Source organism: Acartia tonsa, chromosome 10 (assembly GCF_053477335.1).
Source record: "Acartia tonsa isolate MP-2025a chromosome 10, ASM5347733v1, whole genome shotgun sequence".
NCBI lineage: Eukaryota > Metazoa > Arthropoda > Copepoda > Calanoida > Acartiidae > Acartia > Acartia tonsa.
The window spans coordinates 5,713,548-5,729,905 of record NC_137269.1 but is presented as its reverse complement, the minus strand read 5'-3'; the positions used below and the strand labels follow the sequence as shown (position 1 = coordinate 5,729,905).

At 30.9% G+C, this 16,358-nt stretch overlaps 3 protein-coding genes and 1 long non-coding RNA gene across 5 annotated transcripts in view; 3 read left to right on the top strand and 1 right to left on the bottom strand.

The window, feature by feature from the left end:
• LOC145329250 (uncharacterized) overlaps positions 1–3,388 on the top strand; it is a 28,689-nt gene extending 25,301 nt beyond the window's left edge. The window contains exons 30-34 of the mRNA XM_080173301.1: positions 26–126; positions 640–705; positions 1,177–1,334; positions 1,737–2,657; positions 3,312–3,388. Of these exons, the coding sequence (XP_080029427.1) occupies positions 26–126; positions 640–705; positions 1,177–1,334; positions 1,737–2,657; positions 3,312–3,380 (1,315 nt within the window). The 3' untranslated portion in view covers positions 3,381–3,388. The remainder of the gene's footprint in view (positions 1–25; positions 127–639; positions 706–1,176; positions 1,335–1,736; positions 2,658–3,311) is intronic.
• A 577-nt stretch (positions 3,389–3,965) lies between these two features.
• Positions 3,966–9,177, top strand: LOC145329253 (uncharacterized). The gene is made up of 6 exons (XM_080173311.1): positions 3,966–4,695; positions 5,122–5,218; positions 6,023–6,095; positions 7,300–7,412; positions 8,207–8,246; positions 8,663–9,177. Exons 1-6 carry the CDS (start codon positions 4,584–4,586, stop codon positions 8,735–8,737), a joined length of 510 nt encoding a protein of 169 aa, XP_080029437.1. The 5' UTR covers positions 3,966–4,583; the 3' UTR covers positions 8,738–9,177.
• LOC145329254 (cAMP-responsive element-binding protein-like 2) overlaps positions 9,050–16,358 on the top strand; it is a 33,687-nt gene continuing 26,378 nt past the window's right edge. The window contains exons 1-3 of the mRNA XM_080173312.1: positions 9,050–9,189; positions 10,912–11,103; positions 13,597–13,645. Of these exons, the coding sequence (XP_080029438.1) occupies positions 10,996–11,103; positions 13,597–13,645 (157 nt within the window). The 5' untranslated portion in view covers positions 9,050–9,189; positions 10,912–10,995. The remainder of the gene's footprint in view (positions 9,190–10,911; positions 11,104–13,596; positions 13,646–16,358) is intronic.
• Positions 9,549–10,528, bottom strand: LOC145329256 (uncharacterized). 2 transcript variants are annotated; one of them, XR_013882828.1, is made up of 6 exons: positions 10,404–10,528; positions 10,266–10,322; positions 10,103–10,167; positions 9,954–10,018; positions 9,808–9,876; positions 9,549–9,681 (listed from the first exon to the last, which is right to left on the bottom strand). It is a non-coding gene; the product is annotated as an uncharacterized LOC145329256 (long non-coding RNA). The 2 variants fall into 2 exon arrangements; XR_013882829.1 differs by having other exon boundaries at positions 9,587–9,643.

Sequence of the window (16,358 nt, the reverse complement as noted above, 5' to 3'; positions counted from 1 at the left end):
TTATATTGTATGATAAATTAAAAAGGCAAAGTGAAGAAATAAGAACAAGATCCAGCCTTTGCAAAGCAGACCAGATGAATGAGAGGGAAAGTCTTAATCTGCAAAACAACGCTGACAATATTTTAGGTAGGTTTCCTTAAGATTAGTATTTATTTCAATTAAGGTTATTTAAGTCACGCGTAATTGATTTATCGGCTTTCCAGATACATATGAAACATTAATCAAATAAACTTAAATGATTTTATATTTATAAAGAATACCCTATATTGAATTTTTCACTTGACCTAATGAAAATTACAAAGATGGTATAAATCCTGTCAAACGAACTGTTTAGAGAACATTTAGAAAGATAGAAATTAAGATATAGCTTCCTGTATTAGAATATCATTTCAAAGTTTTAATGTCAATCTTTTGACCACCCAATGCTTTGGTGTTAATAAATAAAAAAAAACAATAGATTACTGTGGGTTTTAAAAGTAAGAAAATCTTTTTGATATTTATTTCAATTGAACTTAGTAACTGTTTATAGGAAGCAATACATAAATGGATTTAGTAGTCTATGATATTTTTGTTTGAACTTTAAACACTTTATTTTTGAATAGTTTCCTTAGAACTCAGCCGAAAATTATTATTTTTAAGGAAGCACACTACTGGTACAAAATATCAGTCTGGAAGTTGATAATCTTATATCTTCGTATAATGGAGGTAATTTTGTAATATTCTTATGTGTTTCACCTAATTTGAGCATTAAAATTACAAATCCATCTTTTTGCTCATCTTCTTTACTTCATAACTTTGTACCTTTAGTATTCAAAGAATCAAGGAACAGTGGTGTGGCCACAGGAGATTGCAAGGACGTCCATGCAATGGGGGGGGGGGAGGGGTGATTACCCCCCTAAATTAATTTAGGGTTGCCACCCCCAAAATTTTGCATTTTGAATTTTTACACCCCCCCCCCCTCACCAAAAAAATTTTTTAAAGCTTGAACATCCTTGCCTATATGATAATAAGATCCCCCCCCCCCCTTTTAAAAGCATAGACGCCCTTGGGAGATTGTCTTGTAAATTGTTCAGGAACTCTCCGCTCGCTACCTGATAAGGGTGTTTTATCCTTGTTTTTTGTCGCTGTTTATCAAATCTATCATAAGAATTATTTTGTTAATTTAATTTTTTATAGGAAAAGTACAGATTCGAACTCCAAAAGTGAATGTATCTAACGACGAAGTGCGTAGGAGCCGAGCCTCTTTGGATATAGCACAAATCCAAGAAGTTGAGGACAACCATTCAAACGAGGAACAGATTGATATAGAAAATATCCAAAAAGTTGTAGACCAGGTAGGTTATTATTTTTAAATTGGAACTGGATGTATATTTCTACAACTCTTATAAGTATATCAAAATTAAAAGTTTAGTATTTTTCTAATACCATAATGTCTTTTCTTTCATTGTATTAATAACACTAGTAGGAAAAAGCATAACCTTAATTTTTCAAGTAATTCAGTAATAAGTTATAGCCAACAATCGAAATAAATATAAAATAATATTTGGTGTCAGAAAAATGTCGTTGCCCCTAAATACACGAAAAAAAATCAGCTGAAGCTACCAAAAATTTTACGAATTAATTAAGTTGTTGGTTACAGGTACAAGAAATTGCTCATAGTTTTCTTTTTTGTTTAATCATTGCTCTAATTAGCATATTAATTTAAATAATTCGAAAATATAATATACTTTTTTCAGCTCTCCCCTGCAGTACCTGAAAAGGTTGAAAACAGACGGACTAGCAGACGTAGAACTACCCTTGCTGAAGATTTTCATACACTACAAGCTGGCAACCAAGGAGAGGCATCTAGACAATTTTCTAAACCTGTTGAAAAGAATGATGAAATAGACACAGATGATATTCAGACTGTTGATGATAATAGGAAAAAATCCACTACAAGTCGACTGTCTAAGCGTGCTAGCCGCAAACGACACACAAGTGGCAAAACAAAAAATCAACTTGATACATTTGAGAATGACATTGCCAAAGATGTTGAAAATGAAGTTAACAGTGTTGCTAAAGTTGGATTTTCGGTAACAGAGTCAGAGGAGATTGAAGAACCTACTAATGATCCATTGAATAATGACAGCTCAAAACTTGCTGCATCCAAAAACATTGGTAAGAAAGCCACTCGTGGTAAGTCAGCCGACAGCCGTTTAAATGTGGAAACTGACCTAGAGTTGGATAAACCAAGCAGAACTGTCAGGAGAGTTGCTGGTAAATCTGCAGACAGTAGACTTGGTCTCAATACTAATGATCATTTTGAAGGCTTTGGCCCAAGTAAAACTACTGAAGAAGATATGAAAACATCCTCAAAAGAAGATACAAGAAAGTCCAGAAAAGACGAGGTTAGAAAATCCACAAGAGAAGATATAAGAAAATCTACCAAACGCACCAGCAAAATTCAAAATGGCGCCGAAACAGAGGATGACATTAGTGTCGACGAAGACGACCTTGTGAGTATAGGATCAGCTGATTCTAATTCTAACTATGGTGGAGGAGAAAGCGATGATGAAATGGGAGAGGAGGGAGAGGGTTGTGGGGGAAGGAGGCCGAGTAGACGGGCAACAGCAAAGACTTCATATGCCGAGCCTTCATTAAGAAGAAAAATGAGACAGGTTATAATGAAATAATAGATTGGTTCAAAAATTATAACAGTCCTTATTTAACCTAGTGAGGGGGGTGGGGGGTATTGGGCTGTTCATAACACTAGTCCTCAAAGTTTAATAACAACTTTTGGAACTCTTATTAAATTTTGATTGGTTGTTAAGTGTCCGAATGTTTCAACAACTCATTGTAATTTACAGAACTTGTAATTTTATTTATCATCATTGGGGTTGTACACTAATTTTTCGGCCATTGTCTTATCCCCTTAGTTCCCTAGTTTTAACCTAAGTTATGCTTAGTTAGTGTCATTAAGATAATAAAGAAATTAAGGGAGGAGTAGATGGCGCTAAAAATCCGTGAAGATGTGAGTTTTAAGGCTTAAAAATAGTTGTAGAACGGTAATATTCACTAAATATTTACTAAAATTATTTTTTTAAAGTTAACGAAATTTTTATCGTTCTACTACTGTTTTTAACTTAAAACTCACAACCGTTACGGATTTTTAGCGCAACCTACTCCTCCCTTTAAACAGGCAAGTTTTAAGACCTTAATTTCAAGTTTGTAATCGCATATATTATGTTTAAGTCAATAGGTATAATTTTTAGTTTAATATATGGTGCATTGTGCCTTAAAATTATAGGCTTATGAATTTTGATTTTATTTAGGGTGACCCAGGTACAAGCAGTGTGGATCCAGGCTTTGTTCCACAGATTAAAAAGAAAACAAAAAAATAGAGACAAAATACAATGTTATTTGTGATTATTTTGATTAATTTTGTCAGGTATATTGCACTTGAAGCAAAGTTATTTCTCTATAATATTTTTATATTCGTTAGGAATATAAAATATTAGGTACAATATCTAGGTATCAATATTTAATAATATATCCTTGAGGCATAACTATCTTCAAGTGCAATTTTTTCCACCACGAAATTAATGGTTAGAAACATGTCAAAATTCATTTGCTAATTGGAACAGAACTTATTAATCGTATCAGCATTTTAATTACCTACCTATTTAACTTTTCTGTATAGACACTTAAACCTTAGGTATAATTTGTAATTTTTGTAACCGTTAAATTGTGTTCTGTATTTCATATTTTTTTATTTGATCAACACTTCAAATATTTTAAGTACAATATAATATTACCATTATTATTTCAAGAATTTTATAAGTGTAATATTTCTAAAATATTTCAAGCCTTTTGTCCTACTCGTAGAAACTAATTATTATGATTTTGTTGTCAATCGCATTAATTTTCAATTATTTTTAAAAATGGTTTGTTAAAAGCTGTTCATGTACTGTAATAGTTTAGGTATAATTTGTAACCGTTAAATTATGTTTTATGTTTCATATGTTTTTATTTAATCAACACTTCAAATATTTTTAAATTAAAACTGTATTTCACGAAGTTTGTTTAAATTAGGTACCTAATTAAGTACAATAAAATATTATCATTATTATTTCAAGAATTTTATATGTGTAATATTTCAAAAATATTTCAAGCCTTTTGTCATACACGTAGAAACTATTTTTTTATGATTTTGTTATCAATTGCATTAATTTTCAATTATGTTTAAAAATGGTTTGTTAAAAGCTGTTCATGTACTGTAATAGTTTTTTAAAAATATTTTAGACACCTTCCCGCAGAAAGTAAAATTTAAAAATTTAAGATTAATTTCAGTTTTGCTACTGTATGCCTCGAGGGGCTGCAGGCCCGGGTCCACAAAACTGGTATTGATATTAAGATTTTTTATTATTCGTGAAAAAGTGTCTCTAAAACGATACCTTACATGATTTTCAGTATAGCTTAGAACTGGTTCTAATACAGCGGATATTAAACAGGTGTCAAAGCCATACTGTATATCATATTATTATTACCTACCTACTATTATTAATGTATTATGTTAGATGGACTAAATTATTTTAGATATAAAAATGTTATTCCTCACTGGAGCTCCAAGATGTTTACAGGCTGTTAATTCTAAAATGGGATTGAGAATAATTCCAACCTTTAAGATTAATTCTTATAATTTTTCTGTTAATAAAGGTAAGCGTTTTATTTTTAGGATCTCAGTAACCTCAAAGCAATGATTTTCTATAATTAAAATATATCTATATGTCCGTTACTCTCATATGTTTTTTGGCATGCTATAAATGTTCTATCGATTTTAAATTCTTTGATCACTACCACACGGTATATTTTCAGCATGAGGATTAGAATTTTGGAATATCTAGTTATTCCAATAAAGATTAGAAGTTATTTTATGCGAATCATCTCTATGTCTGTGTTAAGCATCCTTTCTTGAAATAATTTGGAATATTTCTAAAGGAAACTTTTATTTCGACTGTTGTTGTTGTCGTAGCCCTGATTCTCTGAAGTTAGGATTCAGATGCACACGGAGATTAGTAGTGAGAAGCTAATCAATTATTAAACCATTATTTCTATAATTCTTAGTTTAATATTTAATTTTAGGCAATCTTTTAGCTGGCAAAAAAGAAGAAAAGTCTTCTGAACCAGTGAAATTTACAAAGAGTGCAGCTTATAGACTCAATCCTAATCTTTCTATAGTGTAAGTAATTTTACAAAGAGTACAGCATATAGACTCAATCCTAATCTTTCTATAGTGTAAGTAATTTTACAAAGAGTACAGCATATAGACTCAATCCTAATCTTTCTATAGTGTAAGTAATTTAACAAAGAGTACAGCATATAGACTAAATCCTAATCTTTCTATAGTGTAAGTAATTTTACAAAGAGTACAGCATAAAGACTCAATCCTAATCTTTCTATAGTGTAAGTAATTTTACAAAGAGTACAGCATATATACTAAATCCTAATCTTTCTATAGTGTAAGTAATTTTACAAAGAGTACAGCATATAGACTCAATCCTAATCTTTCTATAGTGTAAGTAATTTTACAAAGAGTACAGCATATAGACTCAATCCTAATTTTTCTATAGTGTAAGTAATTTTACAAAGAGTCCAGCATATAGACTAAATCCTAATATTTCTGTAGTGTAAGTCATTTTACAAAGAGTACAGCATATAGACTCAATCCTAGTATTTCTGTAGTGTAAGTAATTTTACAGAGAGTGCAGCATATAGACTCAATCCTAATCTTTCTATAGTGTAAGTAATTTTACAAAGAGTAGTAGCAAATTTTGAGATAGGATTGGGAAACACCTAGGAAAATGTGTTCACATTCGGAAACTAATTTCAGTTCATCAATATTTCTGTAGTATAAGTAATTTTACAAAGAGTTCAGCATATAGACTCAATCCTAATCTTTCTGTAGTGTACCTAAGTAATTTTACAAAGAGTACAACATAATGATTGTCTTATATTATTCTATTAATGAAGATAAATGTTTTAGAATGACAGAAAACAAAGATGACCAGCCAGTCTATCAATATCCTGTTATTCTAATCAGTATGTTCAGTTTTATGGTGAGTTTTATTTACCCATGAGAAGTGTAGCGTGTCAGAAATATTTTTATTTTATCTTTTAAGATATTTCCTACAATTTTATATGAAACTAGCAGCTTCGCCCCTAGCCTCTTGGGGCTGTGCCCCAAGCGGAAATAAAAAAAAATAAGTACCACTGGTGCTGCCACCAGTAGTTTTATGTACACTAACTTCCACATAAGAAAAAAAAATTGTGGAAAAATAGATATACGCAAGAAAAAAAGGCAGTCTGGCCGTCATGGTTATTTCCTTTAAAGACGGGAAATTTAATTTTGATATCTACAACTGAAAAATTTTGAAAATCGGACTATAAACACTGAAGATATGGAGAAAAATGTTAAAAATATAAAAAAATAGCCTAAAACCTGCTGAAAAGGCAGTCTGGCCGTCATGGTTGTCTTCTTTAAAAGACGGGAAATTTAATTTTGATATCTATAACTGAAAAAATTTTGAAAATCGGACCATACACTGAAGATATGGAGAAAAATGTGAAAAATATAAAAATAGCCTAAAACCTGCTAAAAAGGCAGTCTGGCCTTCATGATTGTTTCTTTAATCGAGAGGAAATTTAATTTTGATATCTGTAACTGAAAAAATTTTGAAAATCAGACCATAAACACTGAAGATATGGACAAAAATGTCAAAAATATAAAAATAGCCTAAAACCTGCTAAAAATCGGTCCGACCGCAAATGATGTTTTATAGTCAATTGTGCTCCTTAATAATGGGAATGTTGTCAAAAAATTTCAGCATTCTATCTTTTATAGGAGCTGAGTAAATCCCATTTCCCCCATAGCGTTACGGACTGACGGACTGACTGACTGACTGACTGACTGACTGACTGACTGACTGACTGACTGACTGACTGACTGACTGACTGACTGACTGACGGACGGACAAAGTGAATTATAGAGTAGCTTCGCTACTAATAAGTTGACATTGTAATGGATCAAATATGATAACTGTGTTTAGTTATTTATTCTAAGGAAATGGATTTAGAATTTACGACGATACGTGGATATTATTATGTCTATTTCTAGCCCCTACGGAGGGCTTTAGCCCTGCGGGGCAATCATTAACATTTACTTAACCTAACCTAAAATAACCTTTCAAAAGCTACTGTGAAAATACGATGAAACCCGCAACTTCGTTTTCTTTCCATGACCTCAACTATTTATCTGTTTAGATATATTTCTTTATCCTACGAGAAGAAAACGACATTGATCAACAATTTTTGGGAGCCTCCTTGTTTGATCATGTGCAAGGATTAGAGAAAGCTCAAATTGAAGCTTGTATAATGTAAGTACCTACTAATTTTCAAAATAATATTAACAATGGTCAACAGAGTATTTGATTTCTTTAAAAAAAAAAAAATCTTAGTAGGTATACAATTGTAAGGTTTTGTCTATCAAAAATTGGGATTGATCTGAAATGTTTATGTTTATTTGCATTTTCTATTAGGTATAAAGTTAATAGAGTTTTTTTTTGTCTGATGCTAAAGATCTCGGTAAATTCTGGTCTGAATTTGTTAAAATTTTCAGAGTATCTTCATAATTTTCTTGGAATTGTTGTTTAGAATAAATTCTCGACCTCCCCTAGAGAATAAGAATTCAGACATAAAAAAGACTTAAAATCACTGCTGTAAGGTTCTAACATTAAATGCTCTCGTTCAAGCATTGCCCCCTGTAATAAATACTTGAAGGTATATAAGGGCACTTAAAGGAAGGGGAGGGGGGGGGGGGGGTAAGTCGACCATCCACTTTCAATAATAGTTTTAGAATTCTTTATGGGGTGTATTTTTTTGCCTGGGTTTTCATTTATTTCTATTGGAAGGTTGACGTTGCTCTTCCTCAATATAGTTAGGTATAATCATTCCCTTGACCTATAAAAAGTTTCAACCTAATTTCTTAATGGAAAATCGAAACGTTTCAACGGTTAGCGAGATCTCAAGGTACAGACAGACATGACATCCTGTTACTTTTATATAAGGATTATGAAAATGTTTAGGTATTCGAAATTAAAAAAAGGCAATTTCATTATATCAGTTTTTGTTATTGCATGCATTTATTTTGTACATATATTTATATTTTTAGGCATTATGAAAAAAATGGGCTTGACACCAGAGATTTGAAGGTAATAATAATTTCATTATGACGTCGAATCCGATTAATATCCGCTGGATTAGAACCGGTTCTAGGCTTTACTGAAAAATCCTAAAGGGATAGTTGCATGAAGTGCATTTCAGAAAAATGAATTTAAGCAAAATTAGTAAGTATACCATCAAACATGTATAATTTTGTATTACATTAAATAAGAAATAATTAGACATCACTGAATTAGTCGTCATGCTGTTTTTATGAAAATAGCTAGCTATTTAGATTGCATATCACAAAAATACTATTTTCAAGTCATGTTAATTTTTAAACTACATGGTAGAGAATTTAAATTCTTTCAGATATATGCCCTATAAAATATAAATTATGCAGTTCACTAAATTCAAGTTTAGATGCATTTCGTGCAACTACCCCTTTAAGAGATTAATTTTTTAGGCGAGATTAGCTGAATTAATAGAGGAGGAAGAATTGAATGCTGAAAGACTAAATTCTACTGAAGCTGAACAATAAAAAATATATTTTGAAAATATTTTTTTCCAATTAATTTTATATTAAAATAATCAAAAATATGTGCCATCTATTCTATTTTATAAGCCTAAATTTTTGTTACGATCTATTGGTTTTGAATGACAAGAATTTTTTAGACTCAATGGGTCTTATTAATTGTAAAAGAATTTTATTTAATTTGTTACCTAATTACATTCTTAATTAACCTATTTATCTATGTATTATTGAAATTTACTTGCATACAATTACAGCAAAAATAATGCTATTTTTTTTCCAGAACAATTATGAGATAGTGAATTATACAAATGCAATTGTATTGAAAATTTAAAATTGCATCAAGTGAAAGCTTTTGTTTACGTTGAAATCAGCTGTTTTTGACAGAATATCAGCTGATTATCAGAAAATCTACCAAAACAAAGCAGAAAGTGCATCCAGTAACCATTTCTTTCTAGTTGGTGAGTAATACTTAGTTTATTTTTCATCTGATATTTATTTTTTTATTAGAAAAGCTACTCTAGAATTTACAATGGTTGTCTGTCCGTCTGTAAAATTGCACTATGGATGATTAATATGCCCTTTCTTAATCAAATCATAATGAATTGTTAGGTATCAAAAATATTTTTGTTCAGAATTTTATCTGCTTGCTTTATAAAATGTGATTCTGTACTTCCAATGAAGATTCTTCTGACCAAAGAGCTGTTTAGAAACTCCCTTTGTGTGTTATAAAATAGCCTGGAATGAATTCTCATATTGAAGATTAAAGTAAAACACTAGAGGGAGTGTACAACCTGTGGATTCTGGAGGGTTGTATCAGCCTTACTGCCGGTTGGTGGTCAGCAAGCAGCTATAGGTGTAGGACGTCACCAGGCAGATTTCCCCATATTTAGTGGACAGCTTGACATTTTTCAACTTTGAAATAAAAATGTTCTTCATGAACTTTCACAAAACTAAAAAAAGGGAATATTTTAGGTTTAGAAAGATAAATTAAAAATATATAAAACAAGAATGACTGGATTCATTACATAAATTTCTCGGAGCTTATAAATAACATTATTACAATAAACATGATTTACCTCTGGGGGTATATTATAGAGCCTGGGGTGGTAATTTGAACTCAAACTCTCACTGCGCTCGATTTATGACTAAAATGAAATCACTTTTGCATTTTGATTTTTTGGGAAAAAATAAAATTTTTTTTTTTTTTTATAAAGATAATTACCAGAAAAGGTATTAAAGGCTGCTAGGCCAACAATATTCAGGATAAAATCAGAATAACAGCACAATCTAAAATTTAAATAATTTTTTACTTTGTTATAAAGCTTATTAATATAATATTTCAAAAACATATTAATTTTGGTTTCTTTTTACCTTGTTAACAACACAAAGTTCTTAGTGTTCCAACAATCTATCACAGCAACAGTAGGTACAATTTTCTAAATATAATACTTTATTGCTGAGGGCTTATTTTTTCTTCACTATTTTTTAACAATTTCTTTTTTAATAAATGTCTGCTTTACAAAAGTATACCTACCTATTAATTATTAGGGCTTTGATCACTTTGAGCAGCTTAACAGTTTATACAATCATTCTAAAAAAATAAATATTTTTTTACATGTGAAGGATTGAATTAAAATTTAAGTTTTAATGGATTTTTGTAACAAAATCTTACTTTGCTTTGAATTCTCCTTGTTTAGCCAGCTGTTTAGAAACGAGGTGGCTCGGAGCTTAAAAAGTCTTGATGTTTTGTTAAATCTTTCTGAAATGGATTTAATCTTTTTTTTATAAAAAATAAAAAAAATCTTTTCAAAATTAAAATAATTTTACATGAGTGATAGTTGGCTTCTTGATATTACAGTACATTTAACCAGGGGGAATGAACGTTTTCTTTCTTGTTGAATTTTAAAATAGGGAACATGAATGCTTGTGGCGAAGCCAGCACAGAGAGAAAGGGTTTATTAACTGTATCTCCCCATCGCAACCGCCTTGTGCAACCTTTCTATTGGCTCATTGAAAATCAACCAATGGTGTCGTTTATATTAACACAGCCAAGTAGCAGAAAATAATTTAGAAGCAGACGAAAGAGGTCTTTGAAAAAGGAAGGGAGGTAGTTGTCAGTATATGCATCTATACTATAGATCTGTTTCTTAAATTGAAGTTTTAATTGTTTAATTTTTCAGAGGAAAGGGAGAAATACAGAACAAAGCTTATCCACCAAAGAATATTTATAAAAACAAGCAGCCTACTGCAATCAATCAATCAGGATGGAAATGAATGGAGTTAGTTTCGATTTTGAGGACGTTTTCAACACCTCATCAAGTCCCTCTCAATTTGAATCTGTGCTAGAAGATATCAAACCAGATGTCTTACAGGTAGATGGAGACAGTATTTTAGATATCGCATTGTATTATAGACAGCTTTCCGTAGATATTAGAATGAAAATGTTAAGCAGAATTAGAGCGCTAAGATTATACATGCCAGTTAATATAAAGAGATACAATTTTAAAGTTTTAGGAACCGACGTGGAAATACCGCTGCTACCCACCCCTGTCCTGGATAAAATGTTTATTTAAAAAAACATGCGCATTCAGTTTTTTTCATTTCCTGGTACATTATTGTCTCCCGATTCCAAAAATATCTTTCCCAAAATCCTAGCTGTTCTATAAGATCTCCAAAAATGCAAATTACTTTTGGCACTGATTTTTCAATATTTTTTCAATAAACTAATAAGAAATTTTGTTAAAAACATGTTCTAGTGAGTAAAAAGAGTTTATCACACCTTAGATTATACATTCCTTGAATGCCAACAAGACCTAACAGAATCAATAAGAAATACCTGCCATTTTGACCTTTATTTACTGTTAAACATAGCCATTTCTGGTTTTAACCAGAAAAGACATTGAAGGAGCAGTTTTTGGGACTTGACTAAGAAAAACAAAGTTGTAGAACTCCTCTAGTAGTAAACCCTTATATAAAATATAGGTTTCAAGTCAATTTTAGGTTCCAGGTATGATCCTCCAGGTCTCCAGAAATCTTTAAAAGCCTCCTGTGACCGCAATTTTTGACTTAGAAACTTCAAATTTTAGAATTAAGCTTTTCTTACATGTCTACATAACGTATTAAGACCTGTTTTTCCACCGACTGTCAGCTGCCAAGTACAGCTGCGGCCACCAAAACATATGTTTTAAGATTTCTAATATAAAATTTACTTAAAAATAAACATTTTCTGAAAAAATTGTTTTTCTAGCTTCAAAAATAAGAAAATGACAGCCTTTTGAAATTTTTAAATAAAAAGAACCTGAAAACAAAGGTCGTTAAATAAAAGGGCAAAGGAAGCAAAAATTGACTTTGTCTTTCTTATAGTTGGAAATTCATTATCAAACAGGGGACATGCCACAAAGTCCTCTAGCCCTAATAGGAGCTGAGAAAATAGGGCACATTACTTTTGGGACTGATTTTTCAATATTTTTTAATTAACTAATAAGAAAATTTTGTTAAAAACATGTTTTAGTGAACAGTAAAAAGGGTAAAAAATGGCAACACACCTGAAATTATACATTCATTGAATGTCAACAAGTTCTAACAGAATCAATAAAAAAATACCTGTCATTTTTATCGTTATTAAACATAGCCATTTCTGGTTTTGACCAGAAAAGACATTAAAGGAGCAGTTTTTCAGACTTGACTAAAAAAACGCCCCCCCCCCCCCCCCATTTCTCCCTATTTTATCAGCTCCTATTAGGGCTAGAGGACTTTGTGTGCATGTCCCCTGTTTGATAATGAATTTTTTACTATAAGTAAGTCAAATTCAATTTTTGCTTCCTTCATCCTTTTATTTCACAACCTTTGTTTTTAGGTCCTTTATTATTCAAAAATTTTAAAAGGCTGTCATTTTCTTATTTTTGAAGCTAGAAAAACAATTTTTTTCAGAAAATGTTTATTTTTAAGTAAATTTTATATTAGAAATCTTAAAACATAAGTTTTGGCGGCCGCAGCTGTACTTGGCAGCTGACAGCCGCTGCAGTCAGTGGAAAAACAGGTCTTAATATGTTATGTAGACATGTAAGAAAAGCTTAATTCTGAAATTTGAAGTCTCTAAGTCAAAAATTGCGGTCATAGGAGGCTTTTAAAGATTTCTGGAGACCTGGAGGATCATACCTGGAACCTTAAATAGACTTGAAACCTATATTTTATATAAGGGTTCACTACTAGAGGAGTTCTACAACTTTGTTTTTCTTAGTCAAGTCCCAAAAACTGCTCCTTCAATGTCTCTTCTGGTTAAAATTAGAAATGGCTATGTTTAACAGTTGATAAAGGTCAAAATGGCAGGTATTTCTTATTGATTCTGTTCGGTCTTGTTGGCATTCAAGGAATATATAATCTAAGGTGTGATAAACCCTTTTTACTGTTCACTAAAACATGTTTTTAACAAAATTTCTTATTAGTTTATTGAAAAAATATTGAAAAATCAGTGCCAAAAGTGATTTGCATTTTTGGAGATCTTATAGAACAGCTAGGATTTTGGGAAAGATATTTTTGGAATCGGGGGACAATAATGTACCAGGAAATGAAAAAAAATGAATGCGCATGTTTTTTTAAATAAACATTTTATCCAGGACAGGGGTGTACCGGCGAATACCGCCATTTTTTGCCGATTGCATTAGTTATTTTTCGACATAGACAATTTGAATCATTTTTTGACAACCATCGTTCCTAATTTGACTAAATTATTGTTCATAATATTTCAAACATGTCACTGCTTAACTAACAAATTATAGAAATACTTTTAAATGATTCAACAGTTAACTTGATTAAAATCGTTCTTGATATTCATATGTTATTACTTAGTAAATATTAATATTTAGAATGACCCTGGATCTGACTCTGTAAGAAGTGGCAACGAAGGACTCGAAGGTAAATTATTCATTTTCAACTTACTTTTGTATTGACATTTATTTTTGATATATTTTGTACCGATCATGATAACTTAAATTCATACAAAAATTATTCGTTTGTACCTAAAGGGATAAGAAAATGGCCGTTAAATTGATGTACATCCCGAATGATGATACATATATTACCACTCCTGTTGTAACAGTTAGTGGTTGTTGAATCGTTTGGACACTTAATGAACCAACCAATCAAAATGATCAAATTACCCATAATGCTAACCTTTTCTGAAAATTATATGAAAACATTGCCTTGAAAAATTCATGTTTAATCAACATTTGTTTTTATTAAATTTTTTAGGCACTAAATACTGTTATTTTTTAAAAGCGAACTTGCGAAGCTTTTCTATAATTAGAGTCAGTCCGTACGGATAGCTTTCCCTGTTAATTTAGGTATGTTAGAATTGTCCTATCGATTTCAAACTTTGCATGATGATTCCTATAAGAGTTAAAAGCCAAGCAACTCTAACTAAAATGTCCGTACGTCCATTTTAAAATGTTGATTTTTCTACTTTTTTAACAACAAATTTTTATTTGATCTAATTATCTGATTGATCTGATTTTTGATATATTGATTCCTGAGACAACAAAGTACAATATTATAAGCAAAGCAACTCCCTAATCACGTCCTAAAAATGTAAGTATGTCCATAAACATTATCCTGTATCAAGCAGTTTTTCATAAAATTTACTCACAATTTTGCTTCAACTCTTCTACATTTATATTCTGATTATTCAGTTCTGACACTATACAAGTGTTCATGTCCGTTTGTCCTACCGTTTCAGTGCTTCGCTTTTATAGATGTTGTCATCCTTGTTTATCATATGATTTTATTAAGCCATATTATAACATGTAAAAACGTGTCATTTGGAAATAGAGAATTTATAGATATCTTAATCAGATTTTTCCGGAAATTTCCTATTGATAAAGTTAATAATGGATACAACTATGTTGTAGATATGAAATTTATGAATAAAGAAACAAGGATGACAACATCCATAAAAGCGAGTTGTTAGCGATTATAGAATTTCTACTCTTTCTAGTTCATACTTAACTATTACAGGAATCATAATGCAAAGTTTAAAATTGATTGGACTATTCTATCTAATTAACAATATGGGCTAACCGTCATGTACCATAAATATAGAATAGCCTCGTTGTTTTATTTAAGTATTTCTTTACGTCGCGTTCGATTCAGTTTGACCCTTAATGTAGTTACACCCTATTTAGGTTAGGTTAGTTAAGGTTATATTGGATGCTGGGTATTCCCGCAGGGTTTGGGAACCCCAAATGGGTTAGACATAAGCAAGAATCCGTAAAGGTTATGTGTTATAAGTAAAAAACAGTAGTAGAACGATAAAAATTTATGTTAACTTTTTTTTAAAAAAATTGCCTAGGTATACTTCTTTTCAATAAGAAATACACATATTTAGTGAATATTATCGTTCTACTACTATTTTTAAGCCTTAAAACACACACCTTTACGGATTCTACCAGAAACCTACCCCTCTCAAAATACTTAAAAAGTATTCATCAATCGTTTTTAATTTCCACAAAAATGACGCTATTATTATTGATATTGATACTTTTGAAGCACTCAGTAGTATTGTACTATAAATAGATATCACTCTACTACTTGTACTACGCATTAGATGCGTTCACTTTCGAGTGTTCATATTAAATATCAAGTATTTTTTACAATTAAAAGAATATTAATTTAATGATATATATTTGGAACTGTGAGGAAGTGGCATTTGACATGTTTGAATTGTCAAACGATAACACAATTGTAAAGGGATAGTTGCATGAAGTGCATTTAATATAAATCATTTCAAGCATAAGTTACAAATATACCATTAAACATATATAATATTTTATTACAATAAATAACTAACAAGAGGGGGGGAAGTTTTGACACATTTGCGTAAACAGTGAGTATAGGCTTTATCTTTGGACTGAGAGGATAGGTTTTTAGGGATAAAATCATTCATGTATGATGAATTTTCCCAAGTTTTGAGCTTTTTTGGATAGGCCTTCAGGTTCAGAAGCTGCAGGCCTCTAGTTACAAGAGCTGCAGGCCTCCAGTAGGTCTCTGGACAGGTAAAAAGAATTTTTTTTTATTAAAGAGATAGAGGTCAACTTATTGACAAAAAATGCATCTTTTTACTTCAAATATGTAAATAACATTTTAAAATATGCATATTTTGTTATATAAAATGACCTCTAACTTTTCAACGACAAAAAATTTATTTTGATTTTTACCTGTCCAGAGACCACCTGGAGGCCTGCAGCTCATGAACCGGGAGGCCTATCCAAAAAAGCTTAAAACTTATTCATAGTATATGAATGATTTTATTCCTAATAACCTATCCTCTCAGTGCAAAGATAAAGCCTATACTCACTGTTTACGCAAATGTGTCAAAACTTCCCCCCCTCTTAGAATCACAAAAATAGTCGTCATGCTGTTTTTGTGATAAAAAGCCAGCTATATAAATTGCTTTTATCAAAAGAATGCGATTTTCGAGTCTTGATATTTTACAAACTACATAGTAGAAAATTTAAATGTATGCCCTATAAATGTAGTTTAAACCATTGAACAGGAAAAATATACAGTTCACTCAATTCAAGTTTAAATGCATTTCGTGCAACTACCCCTTTGGTTAATTAAAAAAGCTTGT

What these genes read in the sequence shown, in the direction of transcription:
- LOC145329253 (XM_080173311.1), top strand. Translation starts at nt 4,584, where the DNA reads ATGTTATTCCTCACTGGAGCTCCAAGATGTTTACAGGCTGTTAATTCT. An exon ending in TAATTTTTCTGTTAATAAAG is followed by an intron (nt 4,696 to 5,121) that starts GTAAGCGTTTTA and finishes ATTTAATTTTAG; the next exon opens with GCAATCTTTTAGCTGGCAAA. An exon ending in TCAGTATGTTCAGTTTTATG is followed by an intron (nt 6,096 to 7,299) that starts GTGAGTTTTATT and finishes TTATCTGTTTAG; the next exon opens with ATATATTTCTTTATCCTACG.